At 45.9% G+C, this 24,456-nt stretch overlaps 2 protein-coding genes across 3 annotated transcripts; one reads left to right on the top strand and one right to left on the bottom strand.

Annotated features, from left to right (window-relative positions):
- Nucleotides 1–291: 291 nt before the first annotated feature.
- LOC124692120 (serine/threonine-protein kinase EDR1-like) lies at nucleotides 292–16,291 on the top strand. 2 transcript variants are annotated; one of them, XM_047225425.1, is made up of 17 exons: nucleotides 292–388; nucleotides 731–1,027; nucleotides 1,148–1,351; nucleotides 1,680–1,871; nucleotides 1,995–2,233; nucleotides 2,462–2,557; nucleotides 2,668–2,757; nucleotides 8,765–8,845; nucleotides 10,371–10,457; nucleotides 13,719–13,815; nucleotides 14,003–14,300; nucleotides 14,511–14,634; nucleotides 14,720–14,739; nucleotides 14,884–15,040; nucleotides 15,150–15,438; nucleotides 15,518–15,590; nucleotides 16,050–16,291. In XM_047225425.1, the coding sequence occupies exons 2-17, from the start codon at nucleotides 791–793 to the stop codon at nucleotides 16,130–16,132; spliced, it is 2,367 nt and encodes a 788-aa protein (XP_047081381.1). In that variant the 5' UTR covers nucleotides 292–388; nucleotides 731–790; the 3' UTR covers nucleotides 16,133–16,291. The 2 variants fall into 2 exon arrangements, with proteins under 2 accessions (XP_047081381.1, XP_047081380.1); XM_047225424.1 differs by having other exon boundaries at nucleotides 2,665–2,757.
- Nucleotides 16,292–19,563: 3,272 nt separating this feature from the next.
- Nucleotides 19,564–21,072, bottom strand: LOC124689985 (hydroquinone glucosyltransferase-like). Its single transcript, XM_047223437.1, has one exon. The coding sequence runs from the start codon at nucleotides 21,070–21,072 to the stop codon at nucleotides 19,564–19,566; it is 1,509 nt and encodes a 502-aa protein (XP_047079393.1).
- Between the last annotated feature and the right edge of the window lie 3,384 nt (nucleotides 21,073–24,456).

Raw genomic sequence — 24,456 nt, 5'->3', positions numbered from 1 at the left:
TAAGTACTGACTGTACTGCTACCCGGTGAAGTATTCCTTTCTGTATCCTGCTCGTATAGGAAAAGTAAATCATACTCCTATATTAGGTGCTAATCCTATAGCAGTTATCAACGCATGCGATTTCGACCTCGCCCGTTGCCAGGTTCCGAAAGTGCGGGTCGTACCGTATACTACTTACTTCTACCAGTATTCCTTCCTCCCCACCTGCACTAATTAATCACAGCACGAGATCCCCTTCTCCTTCTCCTTCCTTTCCATTCCACCTCCACCTCCCCCAGCGACGTCGTCCGCCGCGCGCGCTACTCCACGCGCGACTTGGGCTCGCGCGCCCGCCGGAATCCCGCGGCCGAGGCACTCCTCTCCTCTCCTCTCCGCGCCGCGTCCCCAGGTGTGCCTGCTCCCCTCCCGTCTCGTTCCGTTCCGTTGAATGCGGCCGCTGCTTGCACTCCTTGCGTGAAGGGGATCTGTGGATACGACGCTGCGGGATTCGGGCCGCTCGATTCGTCGGCGGAGCGGTGGGCATGCGAACGGTGGTAATGCCGGGTTCGCTGCGCTGGTCAACGCCGCGAGGGTTTGACCTGCACGCCTCCGGGCTCTGGCGTTGAATGCGCGAGAGCGAGTTTTGCTGCGTCCCCTCTCCCAGCGCTTTTCAGCTTGCGCAACACTTGTAGTAACACTTGTTGCGTGTCTAATTAATTCGACGCTACCTGTTTCACTCTTCCATCTGCAGACCGACTGGCCTCTATCATGACATTCATAAAATGATTCTACACTGTGACGTATTTCGGAGATGGATGATCTGCCAGATGGCCAAGGGCAATCCGACACACACTCTTCCGATCCGAACTGGTTGCCCGGGCACAAGTTCCAGTCCAATTCCCCGGCTAAACAGGACCGCAATTCCGATTTTGCGGATGCTTCTCTTAATTCTAGGGAAGTTGACCACGCATTCTGCGCTTCTCAGGCATTATGGTCTACCGGGTCTCTATCAAGTCCGATACCCAACGGGTTTTATTCAATTATTCCGGTAAGTGATTTTATTCAATAATTCGGTAAGTGGATCTTATTCGAGGCGCTGTGCTGCTAAGAAAAATACGAGCACTCCATCTGTACCTTTTATTTTATACTATCATTTTGAACTTTGCAGGATAAGAAACTGAAGGAGTGCTTTGACACCATTCCTTCTCCAGATGATCTATACTCACTTGGAATAGAGGGCTTCAAGGCTGAGATAATTCTTGTCGACTTAGAGAAGGATAAGAAGCTATCCGCAATAAAGCAGCTAAGTGTAGCTCTGGTAAAAGGGTTGCATTCGAACCTAGCTGCAATGATTAAAAAGCTTGCAGGGTTGGTAAGTTCTCTCTGAGATCCTTTGTGCAATGGGGGACAGTGATGACATCTTCTGTTCTTTTAAAACACTGCTAGCTGCATTTTCCCGAACAACAATTTCTGTGTAAATAGTTTACCAAACTTTTCCTACTTTGAAGTGTTTTGTGGGTTTTAATTGCTGCTTGATGTATAAATAACACATTTCTGAATCATAGATTGTTTTTACTCCCAGCCTGTACATATATGATTCTAATTACACATTCTAAAAGCTCTTTAGTTACATTTCTTACAGCTTGTAATGATACAATAACATATTTTTGCGCGAACATAATTTTCAATGATAATTGTAGGTTTGCGACTTCTATAAGCGACCAAACCCACAGCTCAGTCCTGCAAGAACTTCCTCTGAAGAAATTTCTCATTTCATGGAAAACAGGGGAATTCGATTGTTGGGGCAGATAAGACATGGATCTTGTAGGCCCAGAGCAATATTATTTAAAGTCCTTGCCGACTCTGTTGGTATTGATTCCAAGCTGTTGGTGGTTAGATTTGTTACCTTTTCAAGTTTTCATTACAGCATCTGCACTTGGAAATAGGATTCTTCTCCAGTTGTAAAATTTCTCAACACTACACTACTTTGTTATTTTAATATGTGCCTTGTGCAGGGCATTCCCAATGAAGAATCTCATGAATACGATGACTCACCCAAACATATGTCTGTTGTTGTTATGCTGAATTCCGTGGAGTTTCTAGTTGATCTAATGCGTTTTCCAGGACAACTTGTTCCATTCTCATCCAAGGCAATTATCACATCTCATATATCTGCAGCTGGAGAGAGTGACTCTGCTGATTATGATTCTTGTGATTCTCCCCTTGAACCTAATAGTCCTCTGTGCTCCCAACGGTATGCTTGTTTATTCTCTTTTTGATGATACCTGTATGTGGTTATGGTTATGTTTGGTCCCTTGCCATATATTTAGTAATAGGGTATCAGCATGATTGGTTGTCAACGAATAATTTGTTTTTCTAAGCATTAGACTCTTGGTCTTATACAAGCAGAAGTACATAACCTTGTAGGGCCTTTGTATTTTACCTGAGAGGCACATATTGCTAACGTGTGTCGCTTTTTCAGGCAAGAGCAAGATGAAAACAATAGATCCTTTAAAGTTCCGTCTCTAAGAGACATCATGCGTCGAACGTCGAACTCTATGGAGGGTAAATTGAGATCGTAAGCCTCAAATATATATAACAATTTTCTTCCATTTCTTTTCCTTTTCATTTTTTGCTATGTTTTTTAATTGTTCACTTAACTCCAGAATTACTTTCATGGCTTAGCAGTTCATCACATAGCGAACCAAATGTTGCCAATGCTTTCAGCGGACGCCGCGGGAGGAAAGTTAGTGAACATCAAAGAACTGCCAGTTCAAGGTTCTTAGTTTTATCCTTTTCTGTTTCCACGGTAGCAATTGTCAGTAATCTGGTAAAAAATATTCATTACATGGTTCTTTTAGTTTGGCTTGAGATCTCCTTTGCCCTAGTGATTAGTCGTTCATCTTGGTCTGTCAAAATTCTGTATCTTATTATCTTGTACCAGTGCCACTAATATGCATGGTAGCTGCTCAACCTCTGTCTACCGTTGGAACTCGTATCTACATAGGAGAGCGGGGGCCCATGGTGGCTGTCCTGTAGGATTTTAGCAACATGGTTTTGGTATGTGCACTTAGAGATTGGCATGCCTGCAGTGATTATCACTTGTGGTACATTAGAGTGATAATTGTATTCTCTCTATCAGCACTTCAATGGCCTTTATGGGGTGTAGGAATTAGAAAACGTGGGAACATGAATGTCACAGGACTGGAATGTCACATACCATAGCTTCATATAGTATCTTAAACACTCGATTTTTTTGCAGTGCTACCTTTAGATAGTACACATCAAATGAACAAAAAAGTTGTACAGGAATGAGAAGAGAGTAGAGATAGTTATAGACAAATTGCATTGGACTTATAAAGATTTTTTTTTCTGTTTGAGCTTATGCTAGAATTCTCGTGGAACATGGGTCAACAGATGCATTCCATAGGAACTTTACAAACTCAATCTAGTGATACAAAGAGATCTTATAGGAAAAATTGTAAGGATGGAAACTTCCGTAAATTCCTATAAAAAGTCTGCAATCCAGAGAAGCCCTAGGCGCTTAGGTCCATTGGTCTACAAATAATGGACCGATTCTCTAAGATAACAGTGCACTTCACAACCTTGAACCGTTAACAAAGTTTAATAGACAACCCCGAGCTTCAAACCAGGTTATAACACACCTAGAGCTTCAAACCCATTCAACTTACCCCCTCTTCTGAAACCATGATTATAATTTTTGACTGTGGTCTATGTGCATAGCATTATGTCCACATGGACAAATCGACAGTCTGCATTTTGGGAAGATAGAAGACAATATACAATATAAAATGTATAAAATAGAAACACAGATGAATTTTTCTATGAACAAAGGGAAGTAATCTGAAATAGTGTGGAAAAATAAATTCAATAAATCTGGAAACTAAGGAATCAGTATAAATAATCAGATATTGAAAAATGAGAAAATTTTAGGATTTTCTTTATTAATTAGGATATACTTTTGAGCTGTAATGACCCATGTGGTTTAGTTCTTTTACCTTTGATAATACTTCACTTTTTTAAATAGAAACTTCGGAAAGAGGGAAATGCTGTAAATTTATAAAGATCGATCAAAGGCATCCAGATACTTATCATATTTACCTGCATTTATTTATTTCAACCAACTTTAGTTTTTCCAATTCTGTTTATGATTACTCATTTTTTCTTGGTTTCAAATTATTTTCCACATTGATTTTTATTCTCATAATTAATATTTAACTAATTTTTTTTTATATTTTTCGTTGATTATTAAGATTTGGACTCAGTTTGTTGATCCTGACTTGTGTTGTGCTGTACTTTTTTTGTAAATTGCCATCGGCAAATAGCTACAAGCAGAAAAAAAGTTGGTTAGCCAAAAGAGAAATATGAAAAGCTGGATTATCATATTCCACCTCAATGCGAAATGCAGCTAGTCTCATTTTCTTGACCATTGTTTTTTCTTCAAAATGTGGACGATGCCGACTTAGTGTCGATGAAAAATAGACACATAGGCTCAAGAGGCAAAACCACCATGGTTTCAGAAGAGGGGGTAAGGTGAACTGTCCAGGGTCTCCTAACTGGTTTTGGAGTTCGGGGTTGTAGAACGAACTCAGCCAATAGTTTACGCTTGTAAGTTATACTAAATGTTATTTCGGTGTGGCCATGTACTCTTGCCCATAGTTATCATGCCTGGCCTATGTGTCAGGTCACTGACCAAGTGGTCAGATCGCCGGGTCATTGGTCGGACCGTGTACTTTATTGATTTTTATAAATATGAATATATAATTGGCTGTATAGTAATGACCAATAATATCAGAAAAGAGATGACTGTTTTGGCTGCAGAAGAATCTGGGGTTTTATTAGTTTTGGTTCTGTGGCTTCCATCAGTATTTGGACTAGTATTTGGTGATCCCCTGCATCATTGAGTGATTTTGCTTTAAAATCGTAATCCTTATCTCTGATGTAAATTTCATCTCTCAAGCTCTCAGCAAGAGTGCAAAACAATGCTCGTACATTCTGGAGTCTTGGAGAAGGCCGCTGCCACCAAGTACGGCTGCACGTTGTCGTGGTTGGCAGCGTGACTCTGCCTCAGGCTCAGAGCACGAAAGGGTGTAGTTTTGCTACCTCCGTTGCCGCTGTTGAACTGCAGCCTGCAGGAGTGCTGGTCCCCGATAAAGATGAGGTCTGAGCCACCTCCTAAAACCCAAATTCCTTCCGTCTAGCCGCCAAATCTAAAATTATATACACAGAAAAATCTAATGGCCCTCAAAAGACAGTTGTGCTCGTGAATTTGGCCTTGAAAATTTCTTTTGAGTGTACTTTTGCCTTTTAGTTTCATGCACAAGATCTGCGGAGGCAGTTAAAGCCAACCTGGGTCACCAGGTCAACCAAATATCATCCAGTTAAGACGGTTTTGTCCGGGTCACTGGGAAATAATATAGGGACATCCTGCTAATGGATTTACTACTAGTAGATAGGAGTTTCCCTTCCCCAATAAGCTAGTTTGGATTTCCTGAACTGGGTCTCCAGTGTTTATTTGGTGACCTTTTATTGTCAACAGGATCACAAGGTATATCATAGGGAGCCAATTTGCAAGCGAATATGTCTTCAAGTGGTGGAATTTGCACGTGAATATGTCTTCAAGTGGTGAATGTTTTCTTTTGGCATTCCCAAAACAGATCATCTCAGTTTTATGAACATTCTTATTATATAAAACATTCGTTCAAGTGTTCATGTGAGCAAAGAATGAATTTTATGTTTCTTGGATCACCTTCTTCCTCAAGCAGAAATAGAGTATCATCTGTGTGTCTTAAGATGGCAATTCCATCCTTTCTTGTACAGTACTCCTAGCTGCCACCTTAGCTGCTACTCCCTCTGTTCCTATTTAATTGACTTTAATTAGAACCACTGCTAGTTCATTTGGCTTGTGTTCCTGCGTTGATTAAAACCGAACAGAGGTAGTACCTTACATAGTGCTGCCGCATGGGTCGTGGCCTACAACACCACACCCACTCGAACATGCAGCTCGAGGACGAGCTGCTAGGGCCATGGGTATCCCAAGTAACCCCTTGGACGGGTGAGGCACACGACAGCGGTGCACGAGATCATCCATCTTCGTTGGATTGCCCACTGATAACTTCAGCTGTATATGGCTTCAGAGAAGATGCACTGCTTCTGGATTGTGGGGTCAGAAGGAGCAGTGCCATGTTGGACGTGAAGTTGGTGTATCTAGCCTTGCCGGAAGTATGAGCAACTTTATCTGCACTGGGTAGACGTTCATGCTGATTTTGAAGTACCTGCAAGTCTACAACCATCTGATTATAGTCATCACCATGGTTGTGGATGACTCCATGATGTAACCTTTGAAGAAACCAACCAACCTTCGCACCATGGAACTCGACGATGAAGACAATCGGACAAGTAGCGGTGATGACAGAAGTACGCAATCCCCAACAACACTCGTAGCATAGAGGAGGAATGCTTTTTTTAAAGACCATGCAAGAGAGTTGCATGTATATACTGCTGAATCAGACATCGGACTATGAAAATCCCAGGTGGCTATCAGGGCGATGGGCTTCTCGTGGATCCATGCGTCTTACCAAAACAATTTGGTTTGCCACCATCAATTGACTCAGCTGCTGTGGCATAGACAATAACAGCTTCTTCATCGCCAGCAACAGCGGGCAGCTCTCTCCATGACCTTGCCAAGTCAGGGCTGCTGTGCGTGTTTCAGTTTGGGAATAACTAAACCTCCTAGATGCTTCGGTCGAAACACGGTTTCCCAATTAACCAAGCAATGTCCACCTTCCGCTATGTTTGTGCCATTTCATAAAGAACTCCTTTGATGCAATGTCGACGACAAGGAACGTCACAAAGACAATATTGTGATCATCCTGATCTTCTGGTGCACGTGGGGGCACAGGAGCGACGTGGTCTTCAACACAGAGATGGCGTCTCTGATGGCTATTAGAGAGATGATCAAGGTGGAATACGATATGTGGCGCCTGGCGAAGCTGTTCGTGGCACCGCTTTCTCCTTCCCGGAACCGAGAGAGTTACTGTGGCAGTTAGGAGAGTACGCTTTGGGTGGGAAGCTGCCACCCCGTGTTGGCAGCATGAACTTTGCCTTCTTTGGCGCCCTTCTATGTGATTGATACACCTTTCCAGGGTGTATCCTTGAAAAGAAAACAAAGACAATATTGAGATGTTCTGAATTTTTGGAGAAGAGAAAGAAAGCTCCCTCCCCAGGAGGCAAGGTAGAAGAGATATTATTGTGTTCTCTCGCGTGATTAAACATCTTATATTGATTGGAGATTTATAAAAGGATTTCCCCATCTAACCTTACCATGACATGGACTACATGCTTATCAAACTGGTACTCCCCGATTTTTTTAGATTTAATTGCCTAATACATTTCCTGCTAAAGATAAGTAGTTTTGGGTTGTAATAGTTGAAACCAATGAATTCGGGTTTCCAAGTGGAGGTTTTTCTTCCTTCCTCGATATAGTTGCCGGCTCATTCTTCAACAGGCACGCGGTCAGAGATCACTTCCCCCCTCTGAAACAAGAAGTTCTGGCCCGGGAGCGCTTTACTCTTTCATTTGTAGCTGGATTACCCCTTGGGTTGGGCTAACTTGAATGTCTCATTAGGACAAACAAATAGGAAGGGATAGTTCTTTTAGATAGTTGGATAGAGCGAGGGATATCGGGGAAGGAAGAAAAACTTCCCTCCTATTGGTTTTCGCAGGGGATGCCATTTTACAATGATCAAACGGAATGTCTTTATACTAGTATGCCAATGAGATGACATGACATACACTGCAAAAGTTTAACAGCTTAAGACTTAACTGTAACATCAAATTAACTGGATAGATAAATGCGCTTTAACTCATTTTCTTTCAGGCTATTTTTAATTTTTTTGCTTTACAATTCACCGTATCAACCCCGCCACTTTATAAATATTTAGTCTGATTCCTTCTTACGATAAAGCATGGACATGATGATGCATGACATGCCATGGACTCTCATTTTGATGGCTATCTCCACATGGCCCTGCCAGCTGTCACATTGGCAGGCCATCCCCAGATTACTGCTTTCCATCTAAGGCCTCGTTCGTTTAATCCCCAGTAGGTAGGGATTGATCTGGATTGTGGCCCAATTCCTGGATTCCAGCCCGGCGAGTGAAATTTTCCAGCGCAACGAATCTGCCCTCTTCGTTTACATCCGGGAGGGATTACAACCCAGATCATCCCGTTCATTTTCTTCTGTCCAGGCCTGGAAAAATTGTCGCCCCACGAGACCTCTGGAATTATTTCCACGAGAGAGCGGACGCGAAAATGAGGCTGTGACCTTGTTGTTTCCATGGCGAGGTTTCTACTGGTTCTGGGATAACCGAACGAAAAATTAATGCATTAAATTATGGTGATTAATCCACAGAGGGATTGGGTGGAGCCTAGGGCACAACCAAATCCCCACGGGGTTCAGATCCATGCTTGGATTTGTTCCATGATAACCGAACGAGGCCTAAAAGTATGACCAAACTAAGGCTGATATTTAAGTGACTAAAATGTCTTGGAATAAGTAGACGGTCCATAAATTAAGTTATTTGTCCCATATTTGTATATCTATTTGAGGGTTTTGTTTCGTGCCTGTTTTATCTTCGGTCCTGTATTATTATTAATTTTTCTTCACAGTGTATTTGAGGTGTGCATCCTAGTATATAATCTATACCAGCTTTGAAGATTCAAAATGGTTTTAGATTAAAATGTATTTTCTTTGTTTTTGTAGTCCTGAGCATCCATTGTCCAGAGCTCATGGGCGCTCTAACTTGGGTGATAGACAGTACGGAGATGGTGTAGCTGTATCAAGGTACCTCAGTAAGTCTCTACTTTGTTCATTTGTATACAAATAAGGAAATAGTCAAATAGTTCTCACTGCCATAGTTTAAAGGAAATACCCGCACATTGCAGGTAGCAACATTTATGATTGTACAAATATGCCAAGTAATGTGGAAATTATTCATAGAGCCAAAGAGTTCTTATGTTTCATTTTTTTTGCTTTACTAATTTTTTTTTTATACTTGGCAATAAGTCCTTGGGCATCACTTGTTGCCTTTTCATTTCATTGATATCATATTTTTAAGAGAAATTAAATCCTTATTTGCCACTTCACAATTGCCCGTTTCCTCATCTGCCACTGAAAAAAAGGGTGTTTCCACTGATTCCTGGGTCCGTTTATTGCCGTTCTTGTCACTTTGCTATTTAGTGTGCTGCAAAAGACACAAATACCCTTCTAACCTCCTCGCTCTCTCCTCTCTATTTATGTCCGGGACTGCCTTGTCAGTACCTTCTCCTCCCCCTCCCCTCCCCTCCCATCTCTCTTATCATCAAGTCGTAGAGTGAGACTTCTTCGTTGTCAGCGCTGTCATCCTCGAGATCATCCGCTCTTTGCGGCATCTCCTACAACCACACCAGTCTTCAAAGGGTGATGCTTAGTGGCTTCAGCCTACGGTAGTTCCGACCAGTTCCCGCTGCTCCCAAAGGTGGTTCTGACTGGTAACGGGTTGGATCTGATCTCTCTAATTGATTCTTGGTTCAACCGTTGCGATTGACTTTCAATTGGCATATTGCATCGTTTTTTGGGTTTACCGGTGGCGACTGCTACCGATCGGTTTCTTGGACTTCTTATTTTGAGGTGAAATTCCTGGATTTTCTCAGCACGGTAATCTAAACAGATCTCTTACCATTCATGCAATCAAGTTGTACTCAGCCCATTGGAGTGTGTTATAGATCATTTCTTTGTACACTTGATGCTTTCTTTTTTGTTTGAGATTCACGATCTTTGCATATCTAGTCTGCACCTTTATGCTGTGTTAATCTGTACTCAACTTTGGAAGCCAGTTGGGTGGATCTGACTTCTCATATTGGTTCTTGGTTCAACCTTTGAGATTTACTTTCAATTGGCATATTGCCCTTTTTTATTTTGCAGTTTACCTGTGAGAATTGGTACCGACTGGTTTTTTGGATTTCCCCCTTATGCTGAGAATAAATCCCTGGATTTTCTCAGCACGGTCATGTTAACATATCTCCTCACAGCGGTGCAATTAAAGTTGTACTCGGCTCACTGGAGTCATGCTTTAGGGCATAAATATCTTTTTACACTTGATGCTTCCCTTTTTTGTTTGAGATTCACAATCTATGCAAATTTAATCTGCACCTCTATGCTATGCCAATTTTTTTGATGAACAAAAGCTGTGTTAATCTGTACTCAACTTTGAAAGCCAGCTTACCCTTACAAGTTATTAATGATTAACAATGTTGCAGTCAACAGTGCTGCTAATGCTGCAATATTATTTTCTTCTTGTCCTAATTAAGCATGTATTTCTTGATGGTAGGTCAGATGGTGCATCAACATCAAATGTGCGCAGAGGACGACAAAAAAGTATGAGCACTGCCCCTGAAATTGGTGACGATTTTGCAAGGTTGGTAAAAATGATTTAATTCTCTGTACAACAAAGAGTTGTACCAAGTCCAGTAAGAACCTTTACATTTATATTTTACTCAAAAGATCAACCTGACTAAAATAGTTGGTTGGCTTCTAGATATGCAATATAATATTTTTTAAGATTTATCAAAATTATGCAAAAGAAAGCAAACTAGGTACTATTCCAGACTCCCGGTTCACTTCATCTATGGCCATGTCGTCTGAAAGATGTATTCTACCTTATGCCCCCCTCCAGCCATTACTATTAGAGAGAATTCCTTATTTGACCCTGGCTGAAATTTGCCTTCCTTTCTTGGCCCTGGTAATTTTTTTCTTCCTTTCTTGACACACAAAGTTTGGTTGGTTCCTTATTTGGCCTTCTAGTACAATTTAATCACTAACGGTGTTAGGTGGATGTCTAAGATGGCACTTTTGCCCCTGCTGCAATATGTGACGAAATGACTCTGAAAAAGCTATAATAATGTTGTAACCGAACACATGACGATTTGAATTGGAAAACTTAGCTCGGATTATAAAAATTCAATATTTGATAAAATCTCCCCTGTAACTAGATGCCACACAGTTCACATATAAATATATAATAATGCGTAACACAACATGTACAAGTTCCAAAACTATAGACATGGATAGATATCACCACCAGGGAATACGTACACCAGACGTATGGTCACATACTCACATACATGCTGCCAAGTACAGAAAGTTCACTCAAACGGCACAGTACAAGTACACACCTTACAAGTCTACGGGGTAAAATGCATCCATGGCCATGCCAAGTCCACAGGGTAAAATGCATCCACGGGCCATGACCAGCACTGGCAAGGGCGACAGTCGTGTGACGCCGGAGAGGCGCTGCATCTCGAGAGCGGCCTCCACGAAGAGCCGCTGCTTTTCGCGCATGGTCGCCGCTGGGCGTAGGCTGGGGTCGTCGTTCCCAAAGTCGTCGCTGACGCCGCCGTCTCCTCAAGGTTCTCCGCCTAAATTGCTGACAAGAACCGAGCTGCTCAGATCCAATCCACCACAGAAATCAAAATAAACGAAAATACAGTTCGAGGCAAGAGGCGGACGGACGAAGCAGGAAACCATCCGCGCCCAAAACCGTAGCCCCGCTCGCCGGAGAGCTCGCAGATGGAAGCTCTGCCGCCGCCCCTTATCCCTCCGCTGCAGTGACCTTCCGCTGCCGTGCTCGGGTCTCCATTCACCGCTGCAGCATCTAAGCATCTTCCGCGGCCGTTCCCACTTCTCCATCCGTGCCCAAAGCCGTAGCACCTTCCGCCGCCGGGTCAACAGGGGGTCGGGGCGGTCGAGCGTTCCCTTTCTTTTTTCCTTATTTCTTTCAGCGAGCAATCTACAGGGGTATACAAGTCCAGCAAAAAAATGTTTGACGGAAGTGGCTAACGGAATTGACGGTAGGGCTAAATAAGGAACCAACCAAATTTTGTGTGTCAAGAAAGGAAGAGAAAATTTACCAAGGCCAAGAAAGGAATGCAAACTTTAGCAAAGGCCAAATAAGGAATTCTCTCTTACTATTACCTAGTACCCGCATGATGAATCAATGTAGTTCAAATTTTCATAAATTTTACTCCCAGAGTTTGTCTTAGTTCCGTCTTCTAGGAATGTAAACCGCTTTGTATTTCACGTAATTATCTCGGAGCTGGTTACATGTTCCCCCCCCCCCCCCCCCCAGAAGCTGCGTGTCTAAAATGTACCAATTGTTTATATTGCTTTACTCGTTTGCCATCATCTATTTCTTTGAATCACAAATTCACATTTGATATGGCTGTGCTGTTTTGTCACAAGTAAGATGAAAGCTTCTCTCCATGGATTTTCTGTTTTTCTTTATTTTGTTCTTTTCAGAAGAGTGAATTGCGCTATAGGTCCATAGATTTGCAAGCTGGGTGCAAGGATATATGCATAAACTTCCAAACTAGTCATTACAAACTTGCATCAGTGGCCCAATTAAATCAGAAGGTGGTTATTGCTAGTAAACTAAGCATCCATGCGGTACTGAATATTATGTGGGTTCTGTGTCACCTTCCACCTCTCTTCTCCCCCTCTCACCAGCTTCTCTGAACACACCGCTCCCGCCTTTCGTCTCTCCCTCTTTTTCTCCATCTCTTACCAAACATGCTATAGTGCACATCATGCTTGTTTAGGAGTACTTTTTTCTATGTGACTGAAGAAAAAATTGTTGCTGCTGTCTTGTCCTGCTGGTTACCCTACACCTTTGATGAAACTAACTTGGATGAGAAGAACCGGTGCATTGGATGTGAGATGAGATTGGAGATCGAACTGGCTTCAAAACCACGCTGCCGCCAGTGATGAAATAATGATGCCATCAGAATGGTATTGCTGGTACTGCCATCTTTTTTTTTTTTTGGAGAGGCTTCATATCTGATTCAGTAGGATGATCTATCTACTGAATCAAATAGACTGAATATTTTGAGGAGATTTTTAGGCCTGAGCAAAAGGAGGAATAACATATGGTGTTTCTTTTGTTTTCTTCATTTTGCCTCTTCTATTTTATCCTTCTCTTTATGTCCGATTATAGAGTGAATGACAGGTCGATGTTAGAGGTTGGAGCTCCAGCCACAAGCACAATGTGGCGGAGGCGAGTGACGGTGCCCACGTCCGCAGCGAGGGAGGCCATGTCGCTGAAGTTGAGAGGAAGGGGATTAGCAGGGTAGGTGCTATGACCATTTTTGGGGTTCTCGAGACCTCAGGCTCGGTGAAGAGGACATATCCATGGCAGCTTAGGCAGGGAGGATCGATGAGGAGAGAAAGCGAGGAAAAGAGGAAGAGAACTACATGGATGGTGTGTAGATTCCATATAAGGCTTTCTTTCCACGTGGAAGATTTTCAGGCGAGCAAAACAACATATAGACTAATTTGAACCACTAATGCAAGTTTATAGTTTATAAGGGTAGTGTTTGGTTGCCTAAATCCATACCATTTTTGGGTCATGAGCAACAATTTGCTTGTCGTTGCATGGTTGCCAAATTTTAGGCATGCCCATATGTCCTCTGTCCAGTCTAGGTCTAGTGTACTACTTTGCCAACATTTACTTACCAAAACCTTGGCTAGCCAACTTTGTGGTAGGGTTTGCTTGGGTTCTAAACACGCAAGTGTATTTTCTAAGTTCCTGGACTTACTTGCACCCACCTCAAGGAATTTTTGTGCAACTTCCTCTTTTCAGAATGTCCGGTTTGATATAGTATGATGTTTTGCTTGTCTTCAGGGCAGTCAAAGAAATTAGTGAAAGCATGCGGAAAAATCGCCATTCAAGGGCACATAATGATGGTAGTCCAGGACATTCAAATGATTCGCAACAAAATGTAAGTTTTGTCCTTTTGACTGCTGACACAGTTCTACTCGATTTTCACTGATCTCTGCACAGCCTGCTTCTTTTGAAGAACTTGTTCTCTTTTCACAGTGTAATACACTTAATAGTTGTCGGAATGGCTCTAAATTACTTACGTTTTGGTGGTTAACATATTGCAATTGATTTCTTATAATACATAGGAATCAGTTGGTGGTTTCAATGGTGATGAGGTGTCTGTAAGAGAACCAAATGTTCAGGAGGGTTCAAGAAGGCAGATTAGTACCCAGAAGGCATTGTCCTTACCTTCATCACCCCATCGGTTAGGCAACCATGGTTCTGATCTCGGAGAACCAGCTGACTTCCTTACAGCAGCAGATCTGATGTCCAAGTGGAATAAGGCGTTGCAATCTTCACCATTTCTGAACAAGCCGTTACTGCCTTTTGAGGAATGGCATATCGAATTCTCAGAAATTACTGTTGGCACTCGTGTTGGAATAGGCAAGTTCATTCTCTCATCAATCCATTTTGGTCTATATTCTCGAAGTTCTGCCTAAGAAGTTACATTTTGTTACTTCTATGGACTTGCTAGATAAACGTGATGTTTCTAAAGGAATAGCTGTTCTACAATTACCTGTTGGAGTCTTGAAACTGAATTTCTCTACAGTGGTTTCTTTAATTAAAGCTAATACTCATGCTTAATGCTTTTAGGTTTTTTTGGAGAAGTATTCCGTGGCATCTGGAATGGAACAGATGTAGCTATAAAAGTATTTTTGGAGCAAGATTTAACAATGGAGAATATGGAAGATTTCTGCAACGAGATCTCCATACTTAGGTTCTACATGTAGCTTTTGTTGTAATCTTTGTTATGGATTATCTTGAAATTCTGTTCTCTTATTTTTTTCTTTTCTTATTTTCAGTCGTCTCCGACATCCCAATGGTATTTCCTGTACAATCACTTCACAGCAGTTTGTGATGATCTGATTGCTCTTACTGTCCAAAATGTTATTTCCTATTCATGCAAGAACTTCTGATGCAATTAGAACAAGTCTTCTAACAATGATTATGTTCCTCTGGACTGCAGTGATATTATTCCTTGGTGCATGTATGAAGCCTCCTCACTTATCTCTAGTCACTGAATATATGGAAATGGGTTCTCTGTACTACTTAATTCACACTAGTGGCCAGAAAAGTAAGATCAGTTGGCGAAGGAGGCTAAAAATGCTCCGCGACATCTGTAGGTGAGCACATGACACCTGTTTATCACTAGCATTTGTGTGCTTTAGGAGTACCTGATATATTTCCTTCAGTTGTTATGTAAATCTTCATCTGGTTATTTGCTTGTGCAAGGGGTCTTATGTGTATGCACCGTTTGAAGATAGTTCATCGGGATCTAAAGAGTGCAAATTGCCTTGTTAACAAGCACTGGACAGTCAAGTTGTGTGATTTTGGGCTTTCTCGGGTAATGTCGAATTCTGCAATGAGTGACAACTCATCTGCAGGCACTCCAGAGTGGATGGCTCCAGAGCTGATTCGTAACGAACCATTTACAGAAAAGTGTGACATCTTCAGCCTTGGAGTTATAATGTGGGAGCTTTGCACTCTGAGTAGGCCCTGGGCAGGAAAGCCGCCAGTTCAGGTAACCAACATACATGTTCATCCCACCCATTTCGTCATCTGAAGTAAATCGATTCACGGGAAGTGCTGTGTAATTTAAGGTTGTTTACTCCGTCGCGAACGAAGGGGCAAGGTTGGAAATACCAGAGGGACCTCTGGGTAGCTTGATATCAGGTACTTTATGTTTATTTTACACTCACAATCGACCAACTTTAGCTACATGAGATTTTCCTCTCTGTAAATGGACAAATCTAAGGCCCTGCTTAGAATGGGTGTAAAATTAGTATATATACTGGCATTTAGTTTGATTTTGAGCTAAATACCAGTAGGCACACTAATTTACGCCCATTCCAAGCAGCCCCTAAATCATTTCTTTAAAAGCTATAAAAGAAACTGGAACTTGTCTGATACTTCCGGCTATAGAATATAGATATATTTGATTTGTGGTGGAATTATTCCTTTTTACACAATTGTTGCCGTGATATTATTCTGGCATTAATTGTACGAGTTTGCAACCTGCAGACATCTATTTTTCCAAATTTTCCTATATTTGAAATATATGCAAAAGTTCAGTATATTTCGTAAACTCTGTAAGTACCTGACGCTGAAACATGCTGCAATTTTGTTGGATAGATTGCTGGGCAGAACCGGATAAGCGTCCAAGCTGCCAGGAGATCCTGACCCGTTTGCTTGATTGCGAATACACCTTATGTTGAGCTATTTTTGCTCCAGCATGTATAGCGGTTCTAGAGGCAGCAACATCGGTCCGGCTTATACATCATTTGCTTTTCCATTTCTTATCATCGTGACATCTTTGAGATGTAAATTATCAAACTTTACTATAATAATATGAACTTATAGCATCTTCAGTATTACATAGTCTCCTGGACAAGGCAATGTCCATGATACTCGTATTTCTTTGTTCCCTACCTACTGATGTTCATGTGATCAAAATGTTTATTGGACATGTGATTCGCAAAGTAAATTTTGACGTAGCTGTTATTTATGTGTTTTTTCCCCCCTGAAAAGGGGCGAAACCCTGGCCTGGAACCATTCATATTACAAAAATCTCAATTATCAAGTATTATCCATCCTTATTACTACATATCATGGATTGCATAAGGACGATACACATATCACCACCGGAGCAATAAAAACATGATGGCTCTGTCATTGTGTAGTCCATTAGTGCCCGCGGTACTTCAGTTCTGCCTTGAGACCGGATCCGATCTCCCTTGCCACATGCCAGTATGCCAGTATGCCACAGCTCTCCTTGCCAAGGCCGGTAAACGTGCAAGATAGCAGATCGGAGGTGAGGGTCCGGTGTTGATCGGCGCCGGAGAAAAGCCTCTCGCCGTCGCACACACTACCGGAAACCAGTCACCAGCGAGTGCCGCCGCACACACTACCGGAAACCAGTCACCAGCGAGCGAGTTTAAGGCGTGATTGGTTGCTTGCAAGGAAATTTCCCTGTTTTTCCATTTTACCAAGTGGATACCATATGAGGAGAAACGGAGTTTGCACTACTAGGAAAAGGGCTACTGAGCCCGTCGTTGGAAACGGGCGGTGGTAACGGACTACTGTCGGTGCACCTGCCAGTGCGCAAGTGGTAGCTCAGTTACTGCCGGCGCAGCAGCCCCGGTGCGTCGGTAGTAACTCTGTACCACCGGTATGTCAGCGTGGTGCGTCTGCAGTAGTATGGGTAATAGTGCGCATGGTTGTGCGCCGGCAGTAATGCTTCGAAATTCTTCAGGCTGCAAAATGATATTTTTGGCTTCGCTGATGTAACACAATGTTACTAGCGGTGGGAGAAGTAGGTTGGGCTATGTTGTGCACTACGCTTTGGTTGCAAACAATGTTACTAGCGGTATGAGGGGAGAAGTGAAAACCGGACATGTAACACACAACGTTTGGCAGCTCACATAAGTTCCGATACGATCACCTTGCACGCACGGTTGGTGCGGTTACCATCCACGAGTACAGGGTTTAGGGTATTACAGGTGACACACAATCGTACGACCGCATCAAATACATGATCCATATCACAAGGACGACGATGATCAAGTTCTTCAGGCTGATATCTTCACCGTGACATGACACTCCCCCATAGTAGTCCACATACCAGTTGTACTCCTACCAAGACAAGGCTTAAGAAACATATAAAAAAACATACCATTGCAGGACAAGTAATGACATAAACTAAGCAATATAAGCATGCATAATCATATATGCAAAAACATCACATAAGTTTAATCTATCAGCTAGCGTTATCTTACTAACGATCACACTAGCTACTATGGTATCATCCTACCACCACATCACAAGAGGGTGTACTTCTACCGCTTGCAGCACCAAAAGTTCAACATCATGTGAGGGGTTAGTATATAACACTTCACGTAATGTACATGCCCTGGCTTAGTGGAGCCCATGGCATACCTGCCGGTGGCTAGGCCAAATGCAAAAATCGGTTGCATCTGTGAGTAGTTGGTAATTGGTTTGTTGAGGAACTCGGTGTCCTTTAGGTGAGCCTAACACATGGGGACAAATAGTTGGTTAGTCGGAGAAGGTTACAAGACATGCCCAAGTTGTGAAAACGAATGATTGTGCAAGTGAGAGGTCAATACCGAGACATGGCCTATGTAGTGCTCGTCCTCCAGGATGATGGTGTGAGTGTCCTCATCCCATCCGGCACTGCTGAGGTTTCTCAGCTTGCTGATATGGATCCACTTGGTGGATGTAGTCAAAGATCTTCTTAACACAATCATTCAGCTGCACCTACATAAACCCCTTCTCTATCCCGATGCAAATCTTCATGATTTCGCACATCCGGTTCAGGACGTACACGGAGAGGTAAGGTGGCCACTTCATAGTGGACTTACCCAACTTAAGCCCCCCACTAGTGGTGTGGACTTTTCAAACCTTGCTCGCCTTCTTCTTGGCGTTCAAGGTTGCAGCTGCCAGGTCATGTTCATCCACAAGCAGCGAACGGGGCGTCGGCTTCATATCCGAGTCCTGCGGGTAAGTGAGTACTAGCTGTGTGTCAGGAACTAATGACATGTTGTCCTGGATATCAATCAGGGCTGGCCGAAGTCATTGAGGTACGTCATCGATGGTGTACATCTAGGTAGGGGTCAGTTACAAAGCTGGCAAAAATCAGTCGACGTAGAACGTTGATCACTACAAAGTTGCAAGGTAATATGTAAATGTAGCACACACTCATGTACATTACCAATATTACGACTAAATCTAGCACAAAAGCTTACTAATTTGACATACATGAGGTTGATTTCGTCCAGATCTACATATGAAGTAAACAAGAGATGGAATAGCTACCTTCAAACATAACAATGATTACACAAAAAGAAATCGTGCCAACAGAGCAAAATGTACATGTACTAAGCAAAAGCAAGATTGAGTAAATCCTACATTCTGGCTCAGATCAACCGAATCAACTACTCCGATCTACGACTTGCTAGGCTCGGAGAAGACTTGGAAGCCCGCTTACCGCCGCCGTCCAACTCCTACTAGGGAAGTCTCCGCCTCTTACCTGGCCGTCAGTGAACCAGCCGGGACGGAGAGCTTGAATGGGAGGAAATGGAGACGAAATTTCGGCCAGTGAGCCGTGTGGTGATATAAGGGCTTGAAATCGGCGAGAGGTGACAAAATTTCTCTCGCGACTTTTCGTGACGCGAGCTTGCGCCATCTCCGACCTTGCACGGGCAGGACGAATCTTTCCCCTTTTCAGCCGCGATAAACTTGGCTCGTTGGAAACGCTGAAATCGAGCGTTCCTCCACGTGCAGGTAAAATGATGCTTTGAGGAGTGTGCGGGCCACGGTTTTGAGATAGGCCAGCCTACCAATCCAATTTTTTCGCCCGTTGAAAGGAGAAAATGGATTGTTAGCAACCAAACACACTCTAACCCCTAGTTTCCCATGTAAACATGCATATGGGTTTGGTCGGTATAATTGCAGTGTGGCAGATGATCATCCCAATCCCAGTGCGATGAAAAACGACGACTCTTTTGCGCTTGAGTCGTCGGCCAGACAAGCCTTTATTCCCCGGTTCCGCTCAAACACACACCGATGTAGTACCAACGACAAACTAGGATGATCGACGCAAACTTTGGACGCACGTCCATCACGACCATCACGGCATGCCGCTCGCGGACACGTCCGTTACTGCTTCCCCTCGACAAGCGCGCCACGCCTTCCACGTGGCGGCCACTTCCTCCAGCGCTCGGCGCGACGATCCCTCCGGCGCCCACGCGTGCGCCGCCGCCTGCTGCATGTCCCCGGCCTGGCGCCGCACGGCCCGCCCTTTCTCCTGCCCCTCCATGAGCTCCCTCACGGCGTCCGCGATCTCGCCGCGCGACACAACCACGCCGTCGCCGCCGGCGTCCCGTGCGCGCGGACGCACACGCACCGCCATCCCGACGCTCCCTTCCAGCACCACGGCGTTCATCCTCTGCTCCGCGTACAGCGGCCACGCGATCATAGGCACGCCGCACGACACGCTCTCCATCGTCGAGTTCCAGCCGCAGTGCGACACGAAGGTGGCCGTCGCCGGGTGAGACAGCACGCGCACCTGAGGCGCCCACGCCGCCACGGCGAGACCCTTGTCCTTCGTCCTCTCCAAGAAGCCCTCAGGGAGCCACGCCAGTGGGTTTCCGTTCTTGCAACGTCCGTGCTCCTCCTCCTCGTCGCCGCCATCCATGCTCGGCATGCGCACGACCCAGAGGAACCTGTAGCCGCTCGCCTCCAGCCCGGCTGCGAGCTCGGCCGTCTGTTCCACGGAGAGGGAGCCGCCGCTCCCAAAGGAGACGTACACCACAGATCCAGTTGGCTGGCGATCCAGCCACTCTAAGCAGGCAGAGTCGCCGGTTTCGGCCGAGCCAGACCGGACGAATGGTCCCACGGGGAACACTGGGGGCCATGCTCCTTCCGCTGCCGCCTGCCTGAATTCTTCCACGGTGGCAGGCTCCATCTCGTAGAACGTGTTCACCAAGATGCCGTCAGCTTGGCGGTTACGCCGGCCCTCCTCGAGGTGGTGCGCGTACACCGGCTCGTTGCTGCTCCGGAACGCGCGAGGGAGGTCGGCGCGGCGCAGAAACACGCCCCCGGGAAGCTCGAGAGGGTCGGGGAGGTCACGGTGCTCGCCCGGGGGCATGCCGTCGTGGAGTTCCACGGTGCGGCGCATGAGGGCGAGCGCGGTGAGGTTGCTTGGGACGAAGACGTACGCCGGGACGCCGAGCTCGGCAGCGAGGGGAAGCGCCGCGGAGCAGAAGAAATCCGGCACCAGAGCCGCGAGTTGGGCGACGGAGCGCAGGAGGGTGCGCAGGTGCGGGAGAGAGCGGCGGACGAGCTCGAAGAGGGCGGTCTCCATGGGCGTGGCGGCGGGGAGGTCCTGGAGCGGGACAGGAGGGAGCGCGGCGGTGGAGACGCAGGCAGGGACGCCGGATAGGGCTTCCGGGGACGAGATCAGGTCGGTGAAGGTGACGAGGGTGGCTGCGAAGCCGTGGTGCTCGACGAGCCGCCGCGCCAGCTCCGCCAGCGGGATGAGGTGGCCGGCGCCGGGGCTGGCCAGCAGCACGACATGCGGCCGTTGCTGGTCGGTGGATGCCGCTCGCTCGGCGCCTGCGGTGGTCAATGACTCCATCGGCCGAGTTCCCGTCCTGGGAGACCCTGTACGTACACCTGCAGACAAGGGAAATAATGGCGTTGGGAGGATGAACCCAGCTGCTAGCCTGCTACTCTCACCGTCTCGCGGAAGAGTTTCTGATTTATTTTGGTTTTTTGGGGTCTCATCGTCAGCAGCACCGAACCTGATCGAGCAAACGTGGCGCACGTCTGGCAATGCCCACGTAAGCCTGCCTGAAGAGCTATTCCGTGCAGGGTAAATTTTTATTTTTTGCGAAACGTTCAGGGTAATGTTTAAGAGCATCTCTACCACAACCCCATATTGCCCCAATCCACATATAAACCTTTTTTTCTTGAAAAGAAGGGTCAGCATGATTCCATAAATTCATCAAAGCCGTAAATACTTTTAAGAGGGTCGGTAAACGCGGCCTCTTCACCCGCTGCGCTGCAGCGGAGGCAAACCTCGTCCGTGCGAGGCGTTGGCGTGGAAGACAAATCCCCTCCCCTTCGTTCCCGCCTACCCGCCGCCTCCTCAAATCCCGCCGGTCCCGCATGTCACCCCCCCTCGTCGTGCCTCCCTAGCGCTACCATGGCGCTGTGAACCTGCGGGAGGTTGCTGATCAGTTCGTTCCGACTGAATCGACCGCTCCGGCCGCTCATGCATCTCGATCTGCTCCCGGCGCCGCTGCCCTGCTTGCGCTCGTACCCATTGCGCTGCGAAGTGCAGGCGGTAGGGCAACCACATCATTTCTGTCGGTGAGGGATATGCCAAGGTGTACCATGATAGGGTCCTAATTCCGGTAAGCCCGGACGGCCCAAAGATGGTGGTGAGGCATACAGCCCACCGGACGGCCCAGTTACCGACGAATCCGGAGGTAGGATCTGGCATGGAGACGAAGCTATCGGATCCGGCCTATGGTAAAAGGCGGTCGGATCCGTGACGTGCAAGACAAGGAATCATGTACGTAGCCTAGGCTTAGTCGTATCCGGCTAGATTTCTATCCCTTGTAACCCTAGATCGGGAGCCTTTATAAGCCAGATCCTCGAGAGCCCTTGTGGCAAGACACAACTCATTGTAATCGAAAACCTGTTGCCTTATAGAGAATTATAGTAGCAGGGGCGGAGCCAGTGGGGGCAGGCTGGGGCCATGGCCCCCCCTATGATTATTTTTTTCCTGAAAAACCCTTTAAAATTTGTATATTTGCCCCTAAATTTAGCAAATTTCAGCTATATGGCCCCCTCCAACTTATGTGATGTACATTTAGTCCCCCTTGTCTTGTATTCCTGGCTCCGTCCCTGTATAGTAGCACGTAGGATCTTGCCTCCGTTGTGAGATCCGAAGTTGGGTAACTCGTGTGACACCATCCCGGACATCCCTCGCCCCATGGATCTTTCTCTCTCTCCCCTTCGTGAGGCACACCCCTCACCGGAGGTATGTCGAACACGCAACGACAGTTGGAGCACATCGTGGGGCCAGCGGCGTCGGGAGGCCGGATCCGGGTGGGATCCGCCTTCACAGGCATCCTCCCAAGGCCGCGAATATCCCCATCGTCCCCAACGACGAGTGCTGGGTTCCGGCAAGGAAGAACGTCGTCTGCTGTTCTTTCATCCCCATCGGCGGAATTCATATCTTCATCGGTAAAACTAGCAGCTCGATCGCTGGCACCGGAGTAATCCCGCAGCGGTCGCCGGAGCGGGATACGTTCGCGAAGTTCGATCTAGGCAGGTTCTGCCACGGGCCGGATCCGCCATAGATTTGGAAATTTCAAAGCCCACCCGGACCACCCCCTCGGTGAACATGACGGTAGAAGACCGATGCAGATCCGTCATGCCCTTGCCGACGTTTCTGAAGAAAAGATGTCTGATGTGGGTATTACCCTTCGGGTACTCAACATTGGACCACCTCCTCCAGCCTAACTAGGGGCCCATGAAGATTTCCCAATAGCCAAGGTGGGCCTATACGCTAGTTCCATTAAAGGAGACCTACTCGAAGAAGGATTCCTGACGAACAAGGCAGGAAGACGCCGTACAAGGAAAGGCTAGAATAGATCTCGCTGTAACCTAGTCGGGTCCGGACGGAGACTCTCGGGACCCGGCCTGCTATATAAAGGCCGGGAGAGGGTGCGTCGAGAGGCAACTTGAACACGTAGATCCACCGCAAGTTTGAGCTAGAACCCTAGAATCTTTGCCTCTCGGCGAGACAACCACCATAGCCTATCAGCTACCCCATTGTAACCCGGTATATTCGATAATCAAGATCAGACAAGTAAGAAGTAAGGGTTGTACCTCATCGAGGGCCTCGAATCTGGGTAAATCTCTCTCCCCGTTTGTTTGGTGTTTGATGTCTCGTGCTAGCCTGCAGGATTTCGTCAACCCTAAGCCCCTCATGGTGGGCATTGCCGGGGAGCACCCTCGTCAATTGGCGCCCTCTATGGGAACCCTGCTGGTACAAGGCACTTCATCGGCTGCTCCAGTCATGTCGGCTGCATTTTCTCCAACGTCACCAATAAAATCGGCTCCAATGTCTTCAAGCTCAAGGAATCCGATTCAATGCGGATCCTTCGAGTTCACTTCGTGCAATGCTGTGTCGCGTTCGGCTCCCTCGGAGTTACACGGCGGCATGGACACAACGTTCGGCAGCGTCCTGGTACGTCCAATTTGCATCACTATTCTATATCATAATTTACTGTTATTCATTGTTATACTTCATATTTAGAAGTGATACTTATGTTATTCCATCTATTTTTGCATGTTTGATGATTATTGGAGAATTAACCGCCAGAGCCAGGAATCTGCTGGAAAAAAGACCGTTAGGGCACCATATTTTTGAAGACCAACAATTCCCAGCGAAGATACAGAAAATCCTATTTTTCCAAATGATGGAGAAAGTCAGAAGGGGAGGCTGAGATGTGCCCTGAGGGGGCCAGATCACCCCTAGGCGCGGGCCAGCCTCAGGCCGCGCCTAGGCATGGTCTGGCACCCTAGCCCACTTCTGACGATGCTCCCTCGCGTATTTCAACCCCTCGGGAAACCTAAGATCGGGGAGCGACCAGAGAAATATTCCGCCGCCGCTACGGGGCGGAGAACCAGAGAGCAAGAAAAGCTCTACGGCGAGCGGGAGTCTGCCTGGGAAATTCCCTCCCGGAGGGGGAAATCGTCGCCACCGCCATCGAGCTGGACTTCTTCAGGATCATCATCACCATCATCTCCACCACCAGCACCATCATCACCACCGTCTCCACGACGTCCCGTTGTAACATCTTGGGTTTGATACTTGTCTAGTTCATAGGGAAACTTTCCCCGATTACTACTTGTAGTTGATGCTATTGAGTGAAACCATTGAATTAAGGTTTATGTCCAGATTGTTATTCATCATTATATCGCCTCTGATTATGATCCGTAT

The sequence above is a fragment of the Lolium rigidum genome, chromosome 2 (assembly GCF_022539505.1).
Source record: "Lolium rigidum isolate FL_2022 chromosome 2, APGP_CSIRO_Lrig_0.1, whole genome shotgun sequence".
NCBI classification, from domain to species: Eukaryota; Viridiplantae; Streptophyta; class Magnoliopsida; order Poales; family Poaceae; genus Lolium; species Lolium rigidum.
Note: the sequence above shows the minus strand (reverse complement) of the source record. Positions and strands in the feature narration are given on the sequence as shown.